The sequence below is a fragment of the Gobius niger genome (assembly GCF_951799975.1).
Source record: "Gobius niger genome assembly, chromosome: 10".
In the NCBI taxonomy this organism is placed as follows: domain Eukaryota; kingdom Metazoa; phylum Chordata; class Actinopteri; order Gobiiformes; family Gobiidae; genus Gobius; species Gobius niger.
The window spans coordinates 25,738,904-25,762,605 of NC_136861.1; the positions used below are offsets into that span (position 1 = coordinate 25,738,904).

Consider the following 23,702-nt stretch of genomic DNA (forward strand, 5'->3'; position numbering starts at 1 on the left):
AGGAATCCCATCAACTTCCTCACTTCTCTGACAGTAGAGGGAGTCTCATGTTGGAGGGCTTGGACCGCTTCCATTTCCTTGGGATTCATCTTGTAGCCCTCAGCTGAGATGATCCGCCCCACATAACACACCTCCGGTTTGAAGAAGTCACACTTCGTTGGTCTCAGTTTAATACCAGCTTGTTTTTGTCTTTGCAGCACTTGCCTCACATTTTGTACATGCTGATCAAAACTTTTGCTGAAGACCAGGACATCGTCAAGGTAAGGGACGCACACTTCATCTCTTAAATCCCCAAGACAGCTCTCCATGTAGCGCTGGAATGTAGCAGGAGCATTTGCAAGTCCAAATGGGATCCGTACCCATTCATACAGGCCCCAGGGTGTAATGAAGGCTGTAGATGGGCGACTCCTCTCACTCACAAAGCCCTGATGGTATGCCTTTCCTTGATCCAGGACCGTGAACCACGCGTTGCCTCCCAGATTCTCCAGAATTTCCTGAATACGAGGGATGGGGTGGCGATCGGGCAAAGTCTTTTGGTTCAACAGTCGGTAGTCCACACAAAGACGAAGGCTCCCATCTTTTTTCCTGACGCAGACAATAGGTGAGGAATATGAGGAGTAGGATTTCTGGATCCATCCCCTACTCAGCAGATCTTGGATGTGTGTTTTCACTTCCTGATAAAGATGACGTGGGATTGAATTGTAAGTCCTTTGCACTGGGATATCATCTTTGAGCTGAATATTCATTTCCAGTCCTTTAATACATCCTGTATCCCACTCATCCTTAGCAAATACTTGACTCTCTTCCCTCAGCATTTGGCGTACCTTCTGTTGTTGTTCTGGAGAGAGATGGCTCAGGTCCACAGGAGGATCCCACAGCTCATTCAGCAGCACTTGAGTCGACTGCTCTTCTTCATGTGTGGTGCTGCCCTCTTCTGGAGATAGTGATTGCTTAGGCTCCAGGGGACACACACTATTAACACTATGCAGCCAACCAAGGGTGGTGCGGCCACACAATGTAATGTCTCTGTCAGTATTATTCTCCACAGCCACAGTGACACGTGCATTGCCTTGGGGGATAACTACGAGCTGCTCTCTCACTTTTAATCCATTTGGCCATGGAAACTCCGGGTTTGGTTCCAGCACAGCATAGGATCCACCCCCATGGACCAGTCCACAAGACACGTTCATGATACTATTTTTGGGGATTGTCACCGGGCGTCGGCTAAGGCGAGCGATGTGAGGGCTGTCCTCAGGCTTATGCTGCTTCAACACAGACAGGACAGCATGAGCCGTTCTGCGGCCCACCTCTAGCGCTGAGGAAAGTCTCTGGGCCATGCGACCAACTGGATTGCAGTTCTCTGAATTGTCACTGGTCAGGGCGAGTTCCTCTATGACATTGAAGCCTATAATTGGACGCTCCAATTCACTGCTGGCCACCAGGACAGGTACAAGCACGGACTGCTCACTCATCCCTGGGACAGCCTCGTGAGAGAGAGTGAACTCCACCTCCATCCATCCTTTGTAGGGAATCTCTGTTCCATTAGCTGCAGACAGGCTAAATTCCCCATCCTCTAGGAGCTCTGCTACAGGCCTCACCAGGACATCTGGTAAGTATTTATTTTTCCAGTCCACTCCAACAATCGACACCTGTGAGCCACTGTCCCATAATACAGTTGTATCCACATTATTGAGGAAGGCTCGAACCAGGCATCTTCGCCCCACTAGTTTAGCTGTCTGTCTTTGCTTACTAGTGAGAGGTGTTGTCTGGCTGAACTGGGCGTCGGTCTTACCAAGATGTACCTTAGTCTCAATCTTATTTGACGAGGCTGAGACATTGGTGCCCTTGCGACAGCCAATGGCCCAGTGGTCAGCACTCCCACATTTATAACAGTGGTCACACTTGCCGTGGGGGTTGGTGTCCTGGCAGCGTTGACACCTCCCGGTCGTATGCGGTCGCTGTTGTGGCCTGAACCTCCTGTTGAAATGTCTGCTAGGTCCCTCAAGACGTGGTGGTCCCGGAGCTGGAGCTTGATGGAGGGTAGAGAGCTGGTTTGTAAGGTGTTGTATAGCCTCACAGATGGCTTTATTGCCCTGGTCCACTTTATCCAGGAGCGTCTCACGTTTGGGTGGTTCGCTGGGCTTGGTGGCATCGGTGGTGGACATCAGGGTGTTGCTCTCTCTGCTGTAAGTATAATCCTCCCCCACTGCTGCTACTCTCGCCCCCCTTGATTTTGACATGGAGGCAAACTTGTTTTTCCTTTCCACTTCTAGAGTATATGCATCAGTGACTTTCTCCAGGAGAACCTCATCCGCCACCTTTGGGTCACGTAAGTATGGCTTTAAATCAGCCCGGACAGTGTCATCAATCAAACCAGTAAGCACTGTCTGAAGAAACTGGTTTTGGATCAGTTCAGAGCTATACTTTAATCCAAACTCAGCCCTTTCAGATGCAAACAAAATTTGCTGTCTCAAGTCCATAGCTCTCATTACAAACTGTATGGGTGTCTCCCTTGAGTCTTGTGCTGCTCTAGTGAGACAGTAGTACAGTTCTGTTGCATCCTTCTCAATAAAATGGGTTCTCAAAATTTGCCTCAATGCCTGAAGAGAAAGGTCCAGTCTGCTCTCAAGGTAACTTTTTAATTTTATTCCCGGAACAATAGCTTGGATTACAGCCTCCACAATATCAGCTTCACTGTATCCTTTCTTCAGGGCTTTTTCAATCTGTCTCTCTAAGCTTGTATATCCAAGTTTGTCTTTTTGCTGTGGTTCACCAATTTGTCCAACAATTTTAAAGTCTTTTCGATATAACTGATGAACAAATGCAGGACTGGCATTATAGACAGGAATATTAGCAGCAGACACGGGTGCGTTGGGCACATTTTCATTGCTGGGTGCAGTACCTGATCTTTCCAGCAGATGGAGGTCTGGTGTTATAGAACGCGTCAATTCATCAATGCGATCTCCGACCTTCAGCAACAGAGACATTCCTTCGTCCTCCAGCGAGATCACGTCTTCTCCTTCCAAATGTTGTAGGATAATCCGTCTCATTTTGCGAGGTAGGGTTTTGTCCTCTTCGCTTACAGGTAACTCCAGCATTGTGCATAAATTAGACAGCTCCGTAGCAGGTAAAGTCAATAGTTTCCCCTCGATCTGTTCCAGCGTACTTTCCCAGATGACAGACATTTTCCAAATGGCAATAGTCACGATTCACCGTTAATGCTTTTACCTTAGCTCGTTTGGTGAAAGAGTACAGTTTGTGAGTAGGTAGCCGTGCGCCGCCGTAGTGGGCTATCAGCTGTTGGCTTGTAGCTACAACTCCGATCAGCTGTTGGTCAAATAGCCGCTGTCCATTTGCGATCTCCAATCCGGGTCACGGCGCCAAGATTTATGTTGCACTCTCCAACAGAACAGGCGTAAACTTGGATGGTTTGCAACTTTATTTAGTCCAGTTCGTTGTACATATTGAGGCACGCTTGGACCAGCGTCACCATAGCGCACACACCAGGCATCACTCACTACTCCGAGTGGGCGTGGGCAACCCACTTTTGTGAATGAGCCCCACTCCTGGACTCCACCCATTGCGGTACATGTGATCGTATAGTGAATAATTTACACTTTCTACCAATAATAAATAACAATGAAATTACATTTGTTTTACCAATAGATAAAATAGATGGGCTACATAGGCTTAATGAGCTATTGTTTTTAGCCTGCTGTGATTTTCTCACAACACTCTGACTCGAGCGCTGTGCCCTGGTGAGAAGAAGTGTGTTTCATGTTGTCCTCTAGAAGCCTGAATATTGATCATACTGGATCTTAAATCTCACACTTCATCTCAAACTACAGTGTATACTACAATTAGGATTCTGGACTCTACAAATCCAGTGACTTTTCTTTTCCAGTTTAATCCACAGTATTTTTTGTATCAAAGGAAGAAACACTTTCAGCACTGAAGATTCTGGGCTACACCAAAATACATATCTGTGTCCAACTGTCAAGGATAAATCCAGGAAACGACATCTGAAAGAACAGAAAGAATCTCCGACATTAAAGTAATCTTACGTCAAGGGTGTAATTTTAAACGCTGTCAAATCACAAACTGTCAGGCGTGTGCTTCAGAGTCAGCTCACAAAACAGGAAAGTGTCTTTCATTCACAGTCTCTTCACATCCCAGTCCTTCTCCAGCACCAGATGAAAACATGAAGTCAGTTAGGAGATGATTTCAGGTCTTTTATCAAGTAGCTTTAATTGGTCAATTTAAAATACTTTAAACTTGGTGAATAGCCTTTGACAAAGATACAAACGTGCTGCAGTGACTCCTGCTCTTCCATCGCCGTTCAGCAGACAGATAACATTTGCTCCCTGGTCAGAGTGCAACTGAACCACTACACTAGCATGGCACAATGCATCTTTAATCTGTTGAGTTAAATAAAATCCTATAAACCAGTGATCTTATTAAGCACTGCACGCCTAGAGAAAGTTGCTAACATTGAACTGTTATACTGCTATATACAAACAGGGGTTTTCTTCAACAAAAACACGAATCCACACATTAGTCTGGCTTTTCTGTAAGGACACACGGGTTAAAGACTTTATCATACGACTTTAATGTGACTTTCAATCAAGCTGTTCCACAGATTCACATCACGGAAACTTGTACCCGGGCTTTCTTGTTGTTGATTCTGTATTTCACACAGTAGGTTGAACCAGTCAGCGGCTTGTCTCAATTCAATAGCATATATCTGCATGTGGGAGCAATTAGCACCATGGACAGCACCGGCCACAGCCAGACTCTGACTTCGCAACTCAACAAGAACAGACAGTCTGATTAAAGCGTAAATTGTACATATTTCAGCTGTAAAATCCACATGAAGGCAACGTTCTGTTTTAAATGTATTCAGCTACCTGCATTACCATGTTACCTCTACAGTACAATGTAATCAGTAGCTCTAGTGAAGACCAATGCTACAGTTTGTTCAGATCACTACTAGTATATAAAGATTATTGAACCCCATTAGCTTTGAAACACGTCATAATGTTTACCCAAACATACATATTTCACTCACACCGGCTCTGAACAGTTCTGCGCCCAAGGTCTGTAAATCAGGGTGCCATTGATTTGCCCGCATGCAGTAAAAATGAAAGCTTGTATTCACTGCAGCGGAACCCAAAAGAATGTTTATGGATGAAATGCCAACTTTTGTCAGTGTTTTGACCTGTGACTTCCAGCTGACTGGCACATCTCCAAACTGTCCAGGGGGAGTGCAGCACCGGCATTTTCCAAACGCTCTCCCTCTTCTCCTGCTCTCCCTCTCCCCAGACACCTCCTCAGCTCCTCCAGACGGAAGACACCCCTCGCTGGCTGCAACACGACACTCTGCTGGGGCTGCCCGGTCGTCTGCCTAGCTATAGATTTTCTCTCTCCCGCCCCTTCTCATCTGCCAGCTGCCAGCTTTGAACAGAACAATGCAGAAGTAAAAGAATCAAATCTGAAAATTCCATTTCATCTAATTAAAAGACGGTGTGTTTATGCATTTGACAGGCACAGAAGGCTGACCTTCTGTTTGTGTGAATAAATTACTCTAACTTTCTCGAGTATAGCAAAACTCAAACATTTTTATTTAAAGGAGACATATGCAAAATACTTTTTACCAACGCATTCCCTCATCAAAAACATACCTGGAGTAATAATTCCCCCCACTCACGTATTATTGAGTAAGCTGTTTATTTTGGCCATTTTCTCAGCAGAATGTCCTGCATTTCATTATGTAAGAGACAGAGCCCTGAACATGTTGAAAGTCAATGTGATGTTCAAATCATCACTGAACCCATTGTGAGCAGTTCACTGAGTGGGTTCATTATTGCATTATTTTTCATCATGCCCTTAGCTAAAAATGTAAACTTTTTTCTCATTCCTGCCGCTTTCTAAAGAGGACTCATTTTTAAACATAGCCCACATTTACATATAAATATAGCTTAAATGTATTAAACCGTAAACATAAATGTGTTTTATAGATATGGTGCCCCAAAAAATGTTTTGAAATTACGAATTACAAATGCAAAACTGGTTATTATTGTGGATTAAAATGTCTTTATCAAGTAACTACCGATTACTTTTTCAAAATACTTTGACAGCTGAAAACGTCTTCTGGCTGGAAATATAGACATTATCTAAAACTGTTATGATGTGCAGGAAACAGGTTGCACATCATGCTCAAACATGACACATTACTTACTTGATCCTTTTTTAAAACTAAAGTAACTCATAGTCAGTATTCAGTTTAGTTTTGTGATAAAGTAATCAAATATGTAACAACAGTACTTATGGAAGGAGTAATTATTTCAGACTCAAAGAGTTCCATAAAAACACGTAACGGACAGAACATAGACTATCACTATGATAGTCCATGTAAACCGTTTCTCCAGTGCCTCCAAAGCACCGAGCTGTGCCTGATACTGATCTGGTCAGGTCTTTTAAGGACAATTATGATTTAATTTTGTCCATGAGCCCATGAGTCTCAACATAAATGTATAAACATTTCTTATTACAGCATTTAATGTCACATTATTCTGCACAAACAGCAGACTGGCACTTGCCCAGCGAATGATTCCAAAAGAATCCTAAGAGCATCGTTGTACTTTTGTGTAGCAGCACCACAGGTGGGCAGTGTAGAGTGATGTGCAGTTTGCTTTAAACAAAGCCTAATTACTTTTAAGGAGTAATATATCCAATTCTGGTTTCCGGTTCAAAAGTTGCCCATTCAAACATGCTGTATATTGTTGTGTTCCTGAGCAAAACATCCTATCTGCTTGGCCTCAGTGTGGGGTTGGATACAACAAAAAAGGATGCAAAGCAACAGCAAAGCAAAGGCAGCAACCAAAAGATTAAAAAATGGAAGTGATCTGTAAACTTGTCTTTGTAAGTATCAGTTTATTACAGAAATCTGTGAGCTGGTTTAACAGAAAATAACTGGAACACGATGGACTGTCTAGTTTCCAAATGTCCAACTCATTACTCCATAACATAGTTTGGTGTAGCCTGGAAGCCAACTGGTCGCCATGGGAATGTGTGGGAGGGCACCGCGGGTGAAAAACAAGATATGCACAAAATGTTGTATGTTGTGGCATGCTATGGACTACAGCAAGAAACAAAACAACAACTACTAATCATAGTGTACACCGAAATAGCTACGAGCAGTTAACCAGTTAACTGGAGCAGTTAACTCTCGAAATAAGGAGCCTATTAAAGATCTTGTTTATGCACAAAGATCGATTTAAATATGAAATGAATGAATAAAACTGGTACAAAGTCGTCTTAGCACAAATGAACTCAAATCAAAAGTGGGATCCATATTCTTAAACATGGGTGTGATCTTGGTCAGTGAAAAGACCACTCAGCCAAAAGATTATCACGGAAGGTTTTGGACGTCTAATGCCTAGCAAGAAAATGATTAGACATAAGTGCATTTTCTATTTGGGGGACAGGGGCCAATAACCCCCTCTGAGGGGTATTGACCCCTGTCCTCCATCTGAGATTTTGACATCATCAAAGTCTACAACATGACCATGGAGGGTGTGCACATTTTAAATTGTAATAGAACATTCAACGTTGTAAATTGAGTGGAAAATCAATGAATAACAATGCAGACTGTCCACTCAATTTGATGCTGTTGGAATGACGTCCGCCATGATGTTGCTATGTTATGACATCACACATATAATCTCTATTGTTCGTCAGACTAAATCCATCACTCATCAACACTTGAAATCCTGTGTTAGGTATCCAAAAAAGTTCACAGCTCAATAATTAAAGGGTCCATCCCTGATTTTTTTTTTAGTTACAAACCAAGAAACAAGGACTGTGTACATTCTAAATAAGCCGAATGCCCATTTCAACTGCGCATGTGTGGGTCAATCAGGTTCCTAGATTTCGGCTACTGAGTAAAGCACACAGTTCAGGTAGTGGAGAGTGAACACTGAAGTGAATTGAGCCATGACCGTAAACCGTAAGGCTTATGGGCATTGGTTTAAAGACGTTAAGTCTCAAGTGACATTTCTCGCAAATATTTATGTTGTCAGTATCTTGACAGCGAGGGAAGAGTCAGGACAGCGGCAGTAGGCAGGAGCGGACCATAGCGGACAGGGGAACAAGTAGAGACGGGACCTGGGATCAACCCGACACTGACACCATCGCTTTTTAAATCATTTTAATTTGTCTTGGAATCAGTGGGAAAAATTTCCATCTGTCAAATTAGCGATCGATTCGCTTGGTTTTACACCATCAGATCACTCCAAAAAAAATAAAAAAAAATAAAATACGTTTAAATGGCATACATGTACATGTGGATCTCTCTGGCCACAAAAAAAAACAAGATTTTGTTTACTGTCCACCTCCTTCTTGACAAAAAAAGGATTCTACTGTATGTTGTCTTTATTTTCATCCCTGTTTAAATGTTCTGAACATCGGCGACACGAGGCCACAATTTTAGACCCTCAGTTGCCTTTAAGGGTCAGAAATGTTTGTCTCCAACTGTGAACAAGGACTGGTCGTCACTTTCGACAGCAGCCGTTCAGTTCTTTCCAAGTCTGTCTATCTCCGTATGCAGCCCTGGTTGTAAAAATAGACTTAAAGCTAATATTGTAACAAGCTCCACAGCAACTACAACAACACTTTAAATCATCACCTTTCCATCAGTTAAAATGGTCCAAATCAAAGCTTTCTTTGTTGCTATTTATTGGTAGCACAAAAAATGCCCTTGCCCATAATGCAACGGGCGACCCGATATAGACATTTGGCTAATAGGTTTATTGTATATCCCTTTCCATTCCTAACATCTTTGCCGGGTGAGTTAATAAACATGTTCAGCAATTGACAATACATGACAATAAAAAGGCTTCATAACTACTGCCTTCAAGCACGGCGCGTTTTTAAGAAAGTGCTTTATTTGTCATTGTTCAATTGTACAAAGAAATTGCGTTCAGGTGTTGGGTTTGTCCTGAGCTGCTATGACTGATCGCGCCGCTATTGTGGGCCAACCTGACCAGCATGATTTTGAAGGTAGGGGAAACCGGAGTACTCCCTTCAACGCTCGTCTGAAACGGTGCAGCGCCTCCTGGGTTTGTCCCTGTTTCAGAGCATGGCGTCCTGCACTGGTCAGCTCCTCCACCTCCTCTTTCCTCAAGCGCAGCTCCCTCCGCTCCACGATAGTCTTTCACCATCTAATCTCTTCAAATGTTGAATAGGCCTATGCAAAACAAATTCATTCCAGACAAAAAAACAGACAGAAGGCCTTTATGTTATAATTACAATTAATAATCTGAGGGGGGAAAAAGGCTGTCTTACAAAAAAGTGCGTAAACCTGTGGATAGGCCAGTATGTGATGCATGACAGTCTGGTTTAATCTGTACATGAAGACATAGCCTACAAAGAGCACCTCCTGTTAACGTTCAAATCTTAACACATTTCTTTGCCAGTCCTCACTCACTCTCTTCAATTGCCTCCACGTTACGTAAACTCCTCGGCTCCTTTCTTTGGTGTATTTTTAAATCCGTGGCTATGTTCTGGTTACAGTATCAACCATAGATAGCTTATTTTCTTCTTCTTCATCATCTTTTCCACATGCTTGGATCACTGCCCTGAGCACACTGAACATTTCACATTTCCAGTCAACTAACGGGGGGCGTGGCTCGTGCATTCGCTTTAACGAGGAGCGCGCAGAAATCTCTCCGCAGGTGGCATCGGAAACACCATCATCCTTTGAACTTTTCTCCCCGGGATGTTTGCAGACCATTTAAAATCCTATTCGTTACCACATATCCCCCTCCCCCCCAGTAATCACAGGTAGGCAATAACATAATAAAATGCTAGAGAGAGAAGCGAGCCGGTTGCAATTAGAAGTCAGTCTTTGCGCGCAACTTCTTTGATCAGTTCTTTTGGGTGTAATTCCGAGTGCAAATTCCCCCAGAAACCCAACACCGAGGAGCAGTCGGGGGAAGATTGAGTGTCGAGTTGGGACTTAGCTAATAAAATCTTATTAGGGCTCGTTAGCAGACACAGGTGAAGAAGAGCTCGTTAGTTTGCCTGATTGTTGTATTCATTTTTAATACGCGCCGGAGATGTCTTCGCGAGAGACGGCGCAAAGGAGAAATCCAAGGCCAAGGCCCCTTTCTTTCCTCCGAGTGACCAGGATGCACAGTGACACCGTGTGGAATACACCTGCAACTGCATACTAGGTGAAGCAGACGAAATAAAACCAACAGCAGCTGGAATATAAACGGAAGGCTTTATTATAAGGGAATGAAATGCCATAAAGGTAAATCTAGTTTATTTCCAAAGTGAGATGTATTTTGGATGCTGCCAAAGTTGAAATAAAAACCTTTTGTGAATAGGGTTGTGGAGCTTATTAAAAACGCATTATGTGGGGTAATACTTCCTTTTCAAGTCTAGAAAAGGGTCTGATTCATGATGTGAGGTGCGCTGCCCAGGTCATCCACACGATGGCATTACCGAGCCGTAAGAGTGGCGTGTACGGACTCAGACAACAGGAAATCATTTGAGAGGATTTAAAATGATTCTGATTAAAACATAGACTGGTGAAGCGTGGCACATTGAAATGATCTGTTCCGATGAGAAAGGATCTGATTCGTGAGGAGTCCATAGAGAGATTGTAAAACACATTCATTTGTATGAAGTTTTTAAGTTCCGACTGCCTTTTCCTCCATCAGCCTACAACAGGGGCTCCCAAACCCCCCCCCCCCCCCAAAAAAAAATAAAAATAAAAATAATAATAAAAAAAATCACTTAACCAACAACTCGGGACCCCCTGAGTAAGATGCAATAAGTATATATAACCATTTTTAAGGCGCAACACATTTAAAACCTGGTTTCATTATATCAGTTGGGATACTGTATTTTGATATTTGGCTTTATTTCACTAGCTATTTTCAATCAAAAATACATCAAATTCAAAGTCAGAAATGTAAAAAATGTTGACTCAAAATCATCTTGCGACTGCAGTGTCCCGCGACACTTTGGGAACTACTGGCCTTAAACAGTTAATGTCTCTGCAGGCTTGTTTCATTTGAAAATCTTTTCAAGCCACACCACATAATGGAAATAAGAATCAGAATTGAGTTTATTGCCATTGTTTGAGAACAGGTTCACAGACTAGGATTTTTTCTTGGTACACTTGAGCAACATAAAGTGTATAGCACTGAACAGAGATGAAAATAAATAAATAAATAAAATAAAAAACGTTTCACCTAGTAAATAGAATGAAATACTGGTGTTTCTATTATCAAAAAATACCTTAAAAAGCCGCCAAAACTGAGATCTGTTCTTTGAATACCCTCTCCAAAAATGCATTTTATATGCTGGCCAAAATGCTGTTTTACCGGCAACAGTATACTATTCTCCAAAATGTTCTGCAGTGTGCCTTTAATTACAGTATGTTTTGGTCTCTTTCACTCTTTTGCATCCCATTTTTAAAGATCAGAAAGTTCAAAATATATTTTCCCTGTTTAGGCTCAAATTACAAAAATGGCAGAGAGCTACTTGGGCTTGGAATACACTTGTAGAACTACAACAGTATGTTTGATTTCACCCTGGAGAGTTAAAGCAGTACTAAGAAACTCATGCCTCTAGAGGCCATAAGCGCCACTGCAGGTGTCGTAGCACGTTTTGCTTTTTTACTCATTAATTGTTTGTGAGAGTAAATACTACGCTGACAGAAAAGACAAAGAGAGAGAGGGATATTGTACATCCAATGACACAATGGAGATAATGTTTTTCACTCCAACTTGGCTGTAAATGCTGTTTATGTGGCGCTAGGCCGCAGTTAGCTTTGCCTGTTCGCCTGTTAGCTTCTTCTTCGTGATTCCATTAGTGTGTATTGGTGGCTCCGACCCGTAGGCAGGAAAGTGAAAAGGATTTATTAAGTTAAACAAGTTAGTACTGCAAATAAAATGTGTATCTTTATCTTTGTGTAACCTTTGTGGAGCATCATGGGAAGAGGTTCCTGGTATAGACCTTTTTAGGGATGGTTTGGTCCTACTAAACTACTACCTACTATGAAACTATAGACTAGATTAATTAGTGATAATGGAAAAGCTGAAAATGTGGGACTTGATGTGAAAAGTCAGTGAACTTTATGTACCAAAGGTTAGTTCTCCAGCCAAGATCAAGATCTTAACTCAAGATCTGGAGATGTTTTGTGGATGTAAGGGTCAGACAGAGGTCAGGAGACACAATACCAGCATTCAGTGCCTTTTTATTTAGAACAAATTGTGAAACATTATTCAACTCAATTTTGGGAAGTGGGAAATTTCATGTCTATTTGATAAACAAAGGACAAAGATGCCAACACAGTCACAGCACACATTTTGACAAAATAAACAGCTCGGCGACACCTCTCTTTTCTTATTGCAGAATCCATTTATTGTTTTCATCACACATTTTTTTTTTTTTTTTACAAAACAGAGGGATTTTGCTTGGCGCCGATCAAAGGAATCGTGTTTCTCCTCGGAGTGGAGATCTGAGGCAGCGCACTGCTTTGTACTCTCACGTCAGTCAGCCGCAGTGCGTTTGTTCTCAGTTAAAACAGGGAACGTCGCAACCGAGGTGCTGCTAGTACCACTGAGCGTACCCCAACCTCGACAAAGCCCCTACTGCTGCTGCTCTGAAGTGGTTTTAGCCCATTAACACGGGAGTCCTGCTGTGAACGACTCCGTGAAGATCTAACAATAGAGAACTGGTGGAATAAATATTGGCATCGCTGCTGTTTTGAATACGCTAAAAAAAAAAGGGAAATTTTTTGTTGGATTCTGATGCATGAAAGTTTTCTATTTTGTATTTTAAAGTTTAGAAGTGACTTTATGCAAATAGGCAGTATAAAAAGTCCTTATTTGCTTGATGTCAAACAGTATACTCCTATCAGATTCGGGAAATGTGTTTTGAGTAAACTCTCAGTTGCTCAGACCTTTGTAGAAATAGTTTTCAAAAGGATGTTTCACCTCTTTTCTGTTCTGACGTTATCTTGGTCTGTAAACTGGATGTGTGTGAACAACAGGCGAGGACTTACGAGGGGCTACGTCTGAGCTGACGCAGCTTCTTGCCCGGATGAAATTCTTGGCCATACTACAAGTTTTTAGTTTGATTTAAAATAATGAACCTGCTTTTGAGCGCCCCCTCCTGCTCTGGGCCCTGGACAAACAGTATTCTTCACTCCCTCAGTCTGACACCCCAATCTGGACGGGAGGTGAAACGGCTACTTTTTGAAGCTTTTTGGGATACTGTTATAAAAAGTAGTTGTGTTCCAGTCAGGTGAAATCAAAAACAAGAAAATTATCAAATGTTGCATAATCATTGAAAACTATAGCGACTCATTCAAGGTTCAAGTTTGTTTTCCCAGAAAAAACAAATGCTTGTGCTTTTGGCCACAATTTCCAAATCCTTAACGACAAACCACCAAAGTCATCAATGGCAAAATGCTATGGCTAAAGCAGGAGGATTGTGACTGAGATCAAAAGGTTTAAAGCAGTACTAAGTAACTCACGCCCCTGGAGGCCATAACCGCCACTGCAGGTGTCGTAGCATGTTACCTTTTTTACTCATTAATTGCCTGTGAGAGTAAATACTACGCTGACAGAAAAGACAAGGGGAGAGAGGGATATTGTACATCCAATGACACAATGGAGATAATGTTTTTCACTCAAACTTGGCTGTAAATACTGTTTAAGTGGCGCTAGCCCGCAGTTAGCTTTGCCCGTTAGCCTGTTAGCTTCTTCTGCGTGATTCCATTAGTGTGAATTGGTGGCTCTGACCCGGTGCAATTGTGGTTTTCTGGCCAGAGACACCAGGGGGAGATGAAAGACCCCCCAATCATCCCATTAACACTTGTATTACCCCCAGAGGGACTACGAAAGAGGATTTATTCAGGTAAACAAGTTACTTAGTACTGCTTTAAGCCCAGAGAAAATTGTACATGAAATGTTTGTCATTTCAAACCGTTACCCTTTTTCTTTTACCAACTTGGACACGTGCAAATGTGAAAGACTTAACTTTGTTCAGACTTGAATTTAAAATGACTCTTGATGGCTCATCGCTCAACCTCGGATGACGGCAGTCCTTAAAGTAAATGGCCATGACAATAAGCATTGATCTTGTCGATTGTAATAATTTTTACAATCCAAAACAAATAAATAATAAATATATAAAAAACATTTGAACATTAGAACACCAAAATGCCTGTTTCCTTTGGGTCTGAACAAGGCCACAGAGCGAGATGTCGAGACGTTTGCATGAACAAATAGAAACATCAGGATTGATCATTGGTGGTATTGGTGTAAAAACACACACAAATGAATGCAAAAAGATTTACAGTAGTCGACTATGTACAACACACAGGTTAAAAATAGGAGAAAGCGAGGGGGGGAAAACGCAGTGATTGTGTACGTGTGCCTCCATTTCGTTTCAAATGTGCTCTTTATCGTTCCCGTGTGTGAGTGCGTCAAGCAAACTCTGAGCACCGTGAAGTTAACGGCGACATCCCGGCGCCACCGTTCACACACAACAACACGGAGTTTAACACGTCAGGTCGAGAGGAGTGAGTCAGGGACAGGGGAGTGTGCAAATCAAAATCAGCAAAACTGTCACGCCACATGGAGCGGCTCCCAGCATCTGCACCATATGTACATGTCCATAAACAGGCAGTGGTCCTCAGGGGGATCTTCTCAACATGTTCAGGAGAATCCAAGTCTGGTTCAAAAGCTCAAGCTGGGGTTTGACTGTGTTCAGCTGTGTGGAGTATGTTTAGATAAAAGGATAAAAGTGAAGTGGGAGATGAAATGATGATGAGACATTCCCATAACATTTGATAAAAAGTCTGGTTTTGTTTTCATCTTTTACATTTTCAAAACAACATAAACGGAAACAAAGCCACAGCAACATTTTGGCTTTGAGGAGTTACCTTGTAGACCCCTGATATGGCCAGTACCACAGCTTTGGACACTTTTCAAGGAAGCTAAGAGTCATTTAATTCTACTGTAGTTTGAGGGATTGTTGCCCTTTCTTCCCGACAAAACTCTTCTAGAGCTAGGAGATTTCTGGGCTGTCTTGCACGTACTGCTATTTGGAGGTTTATCCACAGATCTTCAATGCTGTTTGGGTCAGGAGACTGTGAAGGCCACGGCAAAACCTTGGGTTATAGGAGTGTTTAGGATCCTTACCCATTTGTAAAAGCCATTCGCTGTTTAACTTCAGCTTTTTCACAGATTGGCTACGTTGTTATGTTTTTCTTCTCTTTTTTATGTTATGGGAATGTCTCATCTGTAACTTCATGCCTCTTGGAGATTATTTCATCAAAAATAGAAAATTGGATGAAAAAACAAAAATCATTTGTGCCTGGCCAGTCCTTACACACAGTCAGGAGAATAATTCCAGTCATAGCCTAAAAGAATGGGTCAAATGCAAAGGTCAATAACAATAACCTCCTTGACCTAATTTGGAAATAAAACAGATCAACATCGACCGCCGCAGCCTTTTTTATTCATTTTTATGCAGGCCTATTAAACAAAGTCAAGTAAAAGTATTTTGTGCCCTTTTGGTTTGAGGATGACTTGCAGAGAACTGTGCTTTCAGTGAAGGAGCTGTGAAAGCTTGTTGGCTTGTATAGTAATGTGCTTTTCCATAATCAATGATTGCCCAACCTGGCTTACAAATAATAATGATGTTAAGGTGTAACAATTAAAAAACAATATTTTGTTCCGGTGCCATAGGTGAATTGTGCATTGTCTTGAACAAAAGTGGAAAAAGAACAGTGTTACAGTGGACACATACATGGGTTTGTGCACAATTCACTCTCGTGCAGTCGGGTCTTTTTGGTCCCTGTGCCGCCGATCATCCAAACTTGAAATCTCAAAGTCCATAAAGTCCGCTTTCCCTGTGCGCTTCAAGCAACACTTTCACTGTGTTGCACAATGTCCAGTGATTGTTTCACTGCTAAGTTTGTATAAAAATAACTTATAACGAAACAAATTGCTCATGTTCATATTCCTTCACTGGACGTCCAGTAAAGAGAGTCCACAGTTGTCCTATCGGTTCCCCGGGTGCAGCCGGCTCTAGACCTGAGTGGAGTAGGAGCGGTGCAGCGTGCCGTGCGCTGCGCGAGCCGCACACTGCGCTGAGTGCTGCTCCGGCTGGTCTAGACTGCGCTGGAGACGGAGCGAGCCCGTGTGCAGACACCCAGGCGGTCGGGGAACCGATAGGGCTGATGGTCATGTGATCTCGCCGAACGGGGAGCCCCGCGGAGTCTGCAGGGAGAGACAGCAGGTGGCGAGGGAGAGAGAAGAGAAGTAAAGAAAAGAATAATCAAGAGCAATGCACTGGAATGAGGCGGGAACAGAGAGAAAAGAACCAAACGGGACGGAACAGAAATAAGGCAACAGAGGGCGAGAGGTGAGGGGCGGAGGCAGAGGTTAGAATGGCTGCACGTAGGTGTTGTAAGCGGGGGAGGAGGTGGACAGGGCGGGATGCTGCAGAGAGGAGAGAGGGAGTGAGACAGAGGAGAGAGGTAGTCAGGAGAGGGTTAGCGACAGACACCACAGGACACTGCAACAACAAACCTCACAAGTAAACACCACAACTCGTGTCAGTATATTGGTGAGAGAAGTAAGTATGTTGAGCTCTTTGACAAATAACACTGAGGGACATTGTTGCCCAGTTCCTTGGACAAAATCAACTTTAATGTGATCAAGGCATTAACGCTGCTGCACTACAGTTTTTATCCTTTTTTCAAGCCATGAAAGTCCGAGGTATTTTGTAGTTCTCGCAATACTACCTACAGCTCATCCCAATTGTTTACAAGAACTAAAAAAATCCACATTTCGGGGCATGTAAACAGCAGTGTTAGAAGACAACGTGAAGCAGGGCAGACCGCCAAAGAGGTAGATTGCATTGATTTAGACTCTTACTTCTCCTCAAGGAACATTCAGGGGAATCAGGCTTCGGAAGGGGCAGTTTATTCTGACAGAAACCAACTGTCCTGACTTCTGCATGATACCTAATCAGGATCTTATGTCCTCATTCTGTGTAAATAAAGACCAAGAACAATTTGAGACAACATTTTTAGTTTGGGATTCGTTGTTGAGGGCGGAGGAGAGACGGGTGCTTAGGGGGCAACAGTGTCGGACTAAAACATTGTCTCGTGAACGGTGCTGTAGATAGAGTTCTGCCTTACCTAGTCTGGCCCTTACCTGGGGAACGCTTAACTTTTCCAATGGGCTCTCCACACAGGGCAGCGTCACCATAGGAACCCCCAGCATGGAGTCAGGTCGCTGGGATCGAGCAGGAGGCCTACTGCCTTGCAGCCGCTGGAAGTTGTTGATCACACAAGTCACCTACACAAGGAGAGCCAAGAGAGGACAAGTAACATAACCGTGTACAGCACAGTATGCATCTATGTACTGTACACGGTTTATGTGTAGAATATATTTGAAAATGATGGTCTGTAAGATTGCAGAAATGGGGAGAGAGAAAGAAAGATTGGACCTGAAATCCACTTCTAGTTTCCTTCTGATTGGACCTGACACAAGAAAGCTCGTCTCATTGCTCTGGGAATTCTGATTGGTTGGGAGGGACTTTAAAAATATGCATAATTATTAAATGATTAAATATTACTTACATTAACTTGCAGACCCAGGCGATCAATTAAATGCAATCTGTCAAATTTGTAAAACATTTAAACTTACAGACTATCACTTTAAGCAAACAGCTACGTTTATGTTTCACTCTATTTGATTCGTAAGTAGCTTAAACACTTGCAGTGAGTATGAAGCTTCTCAGAACATGACATGATATTCTAACATTGTGGCGATTCCACAATGTTAGAATATCAAAATGATAGCAAACATTTTTTGTACAATAAAACCGCTCGAGTTAGATGATTTACGTTGCATTTTGACAGCCATAAATGTACACTGCCGTAAATTCCGACCAAAATGCCTAAACGTTTTGCTAAAGCAGATGGCGATACCTGTGAGCATATGCGTGAGAGAATAGGGGAGATAAAAATAATGAGCCACAGGGCCATTTGGAAGTGAACGCTACTGTTCCAATCTGTGTTTTACAGGTTCATAAAGTCTCAGTGATGTTTAGACATAAAGCGAGCATCGGAATCATCTTATTAAACTAAAGAAGCAGAGTATTTGATTCAACCAGCTCCACACAGAAACTGATGTGGCTTATTCACGAAAACAAAAAAGTACCAGGAAAACGGCGATGGCAGCCCCTGTGAAGAATCCAGCCAGCACGTCTGCCCAGTGGTTGCGGTACTCGGCCACTCGGACCACCCCCACCAGCATGGCCAAGCACAGCAGGGTCAGGCTGATGGTGGGCTTGGTAAGTCTGGTGCCTTTGGTCTTAAACACCAGAGTCACGTACATCTGCAGGAGAGACACAACATTAGAGCGATTACAATCCAGAAACATTATTATTTTGTTGTAGCTTTTGATAAAAGTAGAACTACAGACAGTGTGGGGCATCACTAAGTACCTCCTGGCACTTGGGCATTTAATATTTCATGTTCTATAACTTAAAGCAGAACTAAGTAACTCTTGCACCTAGAGGCCATAAGCGCCACTGCAGGTGTCGTAGAATGTTGCGTTTTTTTACTCATTAATTGTCCGTGAGAGTAAATACTACACTGACAGAAAAGACAAAGGAATTATATATATATTCCTCTAACTCATCTTTTTGCTCGCATAGTTGCTTCCGCTTTTTTTAAGGGTTTTTGTTCTTCATTGCTTTTTTTCGTCAAACATTTATCACTTTTCTTTTGTGGCCTTTTTGTTACATTTTCGTCACACACTTTTGTCACTTTTCATCAATTTTTTTTCTCGCTTTTTTCTCGCTTTTTTATGGCATTTTCATCCTCTTTTTGTCACTATATTGACACTTTTTATTCAAGAAGCTTTTAGATTTGGGTAAAGCCAAACTGGAATAAAATGTGCTCGGTTCAGGTGGAGGTTATGCAATGTATATGTATGGAAATGATTATCTGTATTTTTTTCCAAATCCATCAACAATTAAAAATACTAAGTGAAATCATGACTCAAACTCAGTCCTGCGGCGTTAACAGCCCACATTCACTCACCACTGTGTACACCGCTGAGTACACACTGAGCGCCGCGTCCTTCGATGGGAAGGACTTCCTGGCTGCCATGACGATGAGCGGGTTGCCAGTGCAGGCGCGGCGCTCCGTGATGTACTGGAGCGTGGACTGGCAACCTAGCGCGGTGTAGTTGGGCCTGCACGCAGACAGGAAGTGAGGCGTCTGGTTTCCCGTGACCACCTGACCGGCGTTGGCGAAGATGGTGGTGGTGAAGAGGCCAAACGCGTAGACGCCTGGAATGAGACGTGTTGTGTAACAAGTGGAAATGTTTTTAGTGACGCCACTTGAAATAGCCTCACACATTATTATCAGCTCAAGTGTGACATGGCACCTTCGCATTTTGCCACTATGCAAATTTGTGAGCGTTTTAATTTTCTCAAGACAATCTCCTCGCTCTCAGATTATTGTATAGTTGGCATCGAATCGACAGTGCTTTCAAAGCGGTCACACTCACGGCCAAACTTAGAAAAAAAAAGAAAAAAATACTTTGAAATGCTTGAGAGCTTTGATGACCCTGAATAGCTGTCATTGTTTTTGCAAATAACACAATTATAAATGTGAAGAAGCCTTCTAATTAATCATCTCCAAAACTTGCCATCTTAAAAAGCACTCTTTAAAACAATGGAGGAAAGAATAACAAGTTGTTTTTATGTGTGTCTTATTATTTGTAATGTATCAGTCTATGTGAACAGCTTTAGAGCAGATGGAAACTGGCACGTTTGCTACAATCTGGCTTGTTAACACTGCAGCTGTTGCAGATGTTCATCAAAATGAACTGTTCCTGTGAAACGAATGAATGAAATTAAAGTTTACCGAGGAAGCGAATGACGCGTCTGAGCAGAGGGTTGAAGTAGCAGCAGTCCGCTGTCACGATGATCTTCTCCTGAGTCCCTTCTGCCTTAGTGAAGAAGGCACAGAGTTCCCCAGCCAGAATCTGCACACACCACGAAAGCAGGAGCGAATAGTGAGTAAAACTTACATTTAAACTTATATTTTAAAGACTTGGAAAAGAACGGCAGATGAACAATGTCATACTGACTGGTGCTATATATACAGTATGTCGTCCAATTCACAGGGACATTTCACCCAATCGCTTGCAGCACTCACGCATTACCACTGTACCAAGTTTTTACCATCACGCCTGTCTGATGGCATCAAAATCTGGGAAAAAATAGGTGCAACCGTTTTTGTCACAAACTGATAAATAAGGTTGACCATTGACAATAACAAATTTCCCAGTATTGGTTCAAAAACCTCACACAAGGTGGACTTCACAAAGTACTGCTTTTAATATGTTCACTAGGGCAAAAAAGATTTAACTCGACATAGAATAATATGCCCAATGACACAAAGGTAGTGTCAGCAGTAGGGATGTCACGATTCTACATTTCTAAATCAGGATTATTGTAAGTAAAAATATTGCGGTTGTACGATTATTCACGATTATCAAAATTAAGGAAGAAAATATTTCTCGAAATCTTTACAGCACTGTCTTCACAAAGATATTATATGTACATTCTTTTATTAATTTAAGGATTGCTGTGATTGGAAACCTATTGAACTTTCAGCCAAAGTTATCTTTTATCTTATGCTTGTATCCTGGCAAAAATAAACAAATAAATACAATTACGATTTTAAAGTAATTAACAGGTAAAAGTATTGATATTTGCCCTCTCTAAAGGAAGCAAATTGGTGTGAATGTTTCAAAAGATAATACTCAGATCTATGTCTCATGAATCACTATAATTACAAAAGAGTTCCTAAACAAATGAACCTATCGTTGATTTCCATGCACTGCCTCACACAGTTTCACTTTGTTTTTTACTGCGACACAAATGCAGCTGCACATGGTGTGAAAATGGGAGTTTGCCCCCCAAAATTCTGTGAATACCCCCTGTACTGTTTTGATGTGTATCAAGTTAATAACTCCCCATTATGCAAAAGGCTTGAAAGGCATTGTCTGAATAGGCCCGACAATGCTTTGTGGGGTACTTCTTGCAAAGATTTGATCAGCTGTAGTCATCTCATTACAACAGGCGTCAATTTGACACACAAAAAAAGCATAATCCACTAATCCTGTAGAATTTTAAATTGCTTAGCTCAACACATGACGAGACTTAGAGACAAAAGTGTGATGACTACAAAGTAATCCCTAAAGCAGCCGTCAGACAAATAGGGGAATTTTAAGTTCTTGTAGTAGAAAGCACACATTATGGAAGGGGCCAAACTTCCCAAGTGTTGCTCAATATGTCCTAACAGGAGGTTTGGGGGGAAAAAGGAACTCACTGTACCTTAGCAGCTATTTGATATTTCGATGTGTGCCAGAACATTTCTCAAAAATCAAAAAAATCAAAAACCGTCAAATGCCTCGCTGATCCCTTTACCCACAGCGCACGCATATAGTTCCACATTTGACTTTCGCCCAAACTCAGCCTGAGGCGCATTTAGGCGTGTGTACTGTAGACAGGTCCAGGTACTTAAAAGCTTTAATACGAGACGAGGGGCCAGTCAGCACCGTGGTTCTGTGAAGTGCGTGCCCGCTCCGCCGCTTCCCTCCATTAGCAGCACACTTCCCTACTGAGCATCAGGAGCAGCCATCTCGGGGGCCAAAAAAACGGCATGAAATCCCAACCACTTTAATCAGAGGCGGTGTAGGGCCTGTTAAAACTGTGGACAAACATTTAGCGGGCAATTAGATGAGCTTATGGCGGCAGTTTCCATGGAGACGTGATGTGTAGAGCGATGGAGCGATGAAGCACAGTGAGGGGGGGATAATGGTGGTGGCGCTGTCAGTTTTTGGGCAAGTGCTCTTGAATAGGTTGCACTGGGTGAGGCGCAACACAAAAGTGGCTTTGGAGCTTTGGGGAAAGTAACCTATAAAGTTATTTTTGTCATAACTGTTCTTTGCCTGCACCTGTTTTCCTTTTTGTCACACTTTTTTTTCATAGTTAGGCTTGGGGTGCGACTTATACTCAAGGTGCGGCTTATATATCACAATATATAATCCCACATTGTTTGTTATTTTCACACTGACAGCGGCTAGAGGGCGCTCTCGGATTGTGTACCAGTATCTCCTCATGTGCCACTGAAGATTTAAAAAACAGTAACTGAGCAGCAGATAAAAAGTGTGGAGTGAGCGAGAAACTTGTGAGGGACTGGCATAAAGCGGAGGTTACTCTTATTGCAATGAGGAAAACAAAAAAAGCTAATCGCGAGATAAAAGCTAGATGGTCAAAGGGAAATGGTCGCAAATGGGTGCTTGAAGAACGTGCTGCCGGGAGAGGCTTGTCAACGGTGCAGTTACGCCTCCGTGCCCAGGCAGTTGCCAAGGCTGGTGCGACTACTCCGGAAAATACGGTACATAAATAAGATGTGTGATTTATTATTTCATTATTACAATTCTCTACTTGCGCAATACCATAATGCATTGCGCCTTGGGGGGTCGCTAATGTACACCATATGGCGTTGCGAGCTGTCATCGAAGAGACTAATATTAAGCTTCTAAATACCTTCAAAGAAATTTCAAATTCAACAAAACCGGATTCCGGATTTCGATTGTTGTTGGCGCAATAAAGAGCACAGCATTAAGTCGTTTTTCCCCATTGTTTGGCTGTAGCTTCACTCGCACTCAAAGGCCTCCAGCTCGTAGCTACCCCCCAAGGCGCAAAGCATTATGGCTCATACAATTAGAGAATACTATTAAAATTGTTTACATTAGCGATCTAAAAATGATCAAATGAAGCTATTGGACTCTTGTGTTCTTTTGGTTTTTATATCATAAACAGGGTCAATTTGTAAATGTTGAAAATCTTCTAAACTTCATACCTCAGATCTAGAAAGTAACAACTGCGGCTCCTCTCCGTGAGCCGTCACATCAGAGCTGAGACGTGAGCACTTCTCCATGTGTTAGTAACAAAGTGTGGAGCTGTCAGTGGCGTCCAATTAGACGTCAAGTCAACACTGAGCGCTCTATCCGTCTCTGCACTGCACGGAACAGAGGCTGGCACCAAAGGGAAGATAAAGTCCCAGCACCTGCTCTGGCGCGTTAATTGTAGCCTGTCATGATGTTACTGCTGACTCAAATTGAACAATAACTGGGTAAAGAGAAATCTCCAAAAGCATTGCTATTAAGTCTGCCTTTAATTCTAAATTCGTCGTTTGAAGCCTCAACAAATCAGCCTGCTGACCTGCAGCCTCGCTCATTGTTTGTCTCTTGTTATTGCTCATTGTGTCGTCTTATTGCAGACCTTAGATTGGGCTGCTTTTAGAACATTATCTTATTTTGTAACAAACACTTATCTCAACTCTTTTTTGTTGTTGTTTCTCATTCACTCTTTTTGTTTTCTTGACTAAACCGCAAAGTAGGTTAGACAGTCTTTGTCTGGCCGCTTCCAAATGCATCCAGCACAATTTCACGCTCCCATTTTGTTGTGGACCTGCCATGTTTCAAATCCTTAGAAGCTGGAATCAGTGGGACAGCCAGCTCCTGCTCGGTTATTCCCTCACGCTGCGGGCCTGTCAATAATTTTACACC

The 23,702-nt window shown here is 42.4% G+C and overlaps 1 protein-coding gene and 1 long non-coding RNA gene across 4 annotated transcripts in view; one reads left to right on the plus strand and one right to left on the minus strand.

The window, feature by feature from the left end:
- The window catches only part of LOC306968526, a 266,351-nt gene that overhangs the window by 174,413 nt on the left and 68,236 nt on the right, over window positions 1–23,702 (plus strand). The gene's annotated exons all lie outside the window — the stretch shown is intronic.
- The window catches only part of plppr2a (phospholipid phosphatase related 2a), a 37,968-nt gene continuing 29,220 nt past the window's right edge, over window positions 14,955–23,702 (minus strand). The window contains exons 4-8 of one of the 3 annotated variants that reach the window (XM_079563928.1): window positions 19,982–20,102; window positions 19,151–19,401; window positions 18,264–18,440; window positions 17,269–17,396; window positions 14,955–16,310 (exon numbers count right to left, since the gene is read on the minus strand). In XM_079563928.1, the coding sequence (XP_079420054.1) occupies window positions 16,202–16,310; window positions 17,269–17,396; window positions 18,264–18,440; window positions 19,151–19,401; window positions 19,982–20,102 (786 nt within the window). In that variant the 3' untranslated portion in view covers window positions 14,955–16,201. Of the gene's footprint in view, window positions 16,533–17,252; window positions 17,397–18,263; window positions 18,441–19,150; window positions 19,402–19,981; window positions 20,103–23,702 lie in introns of all 3 variants that reach the window. The other 2 variants (XM_079563927.1, XM_079563926.1) reach the window with 2 other exon arrangements.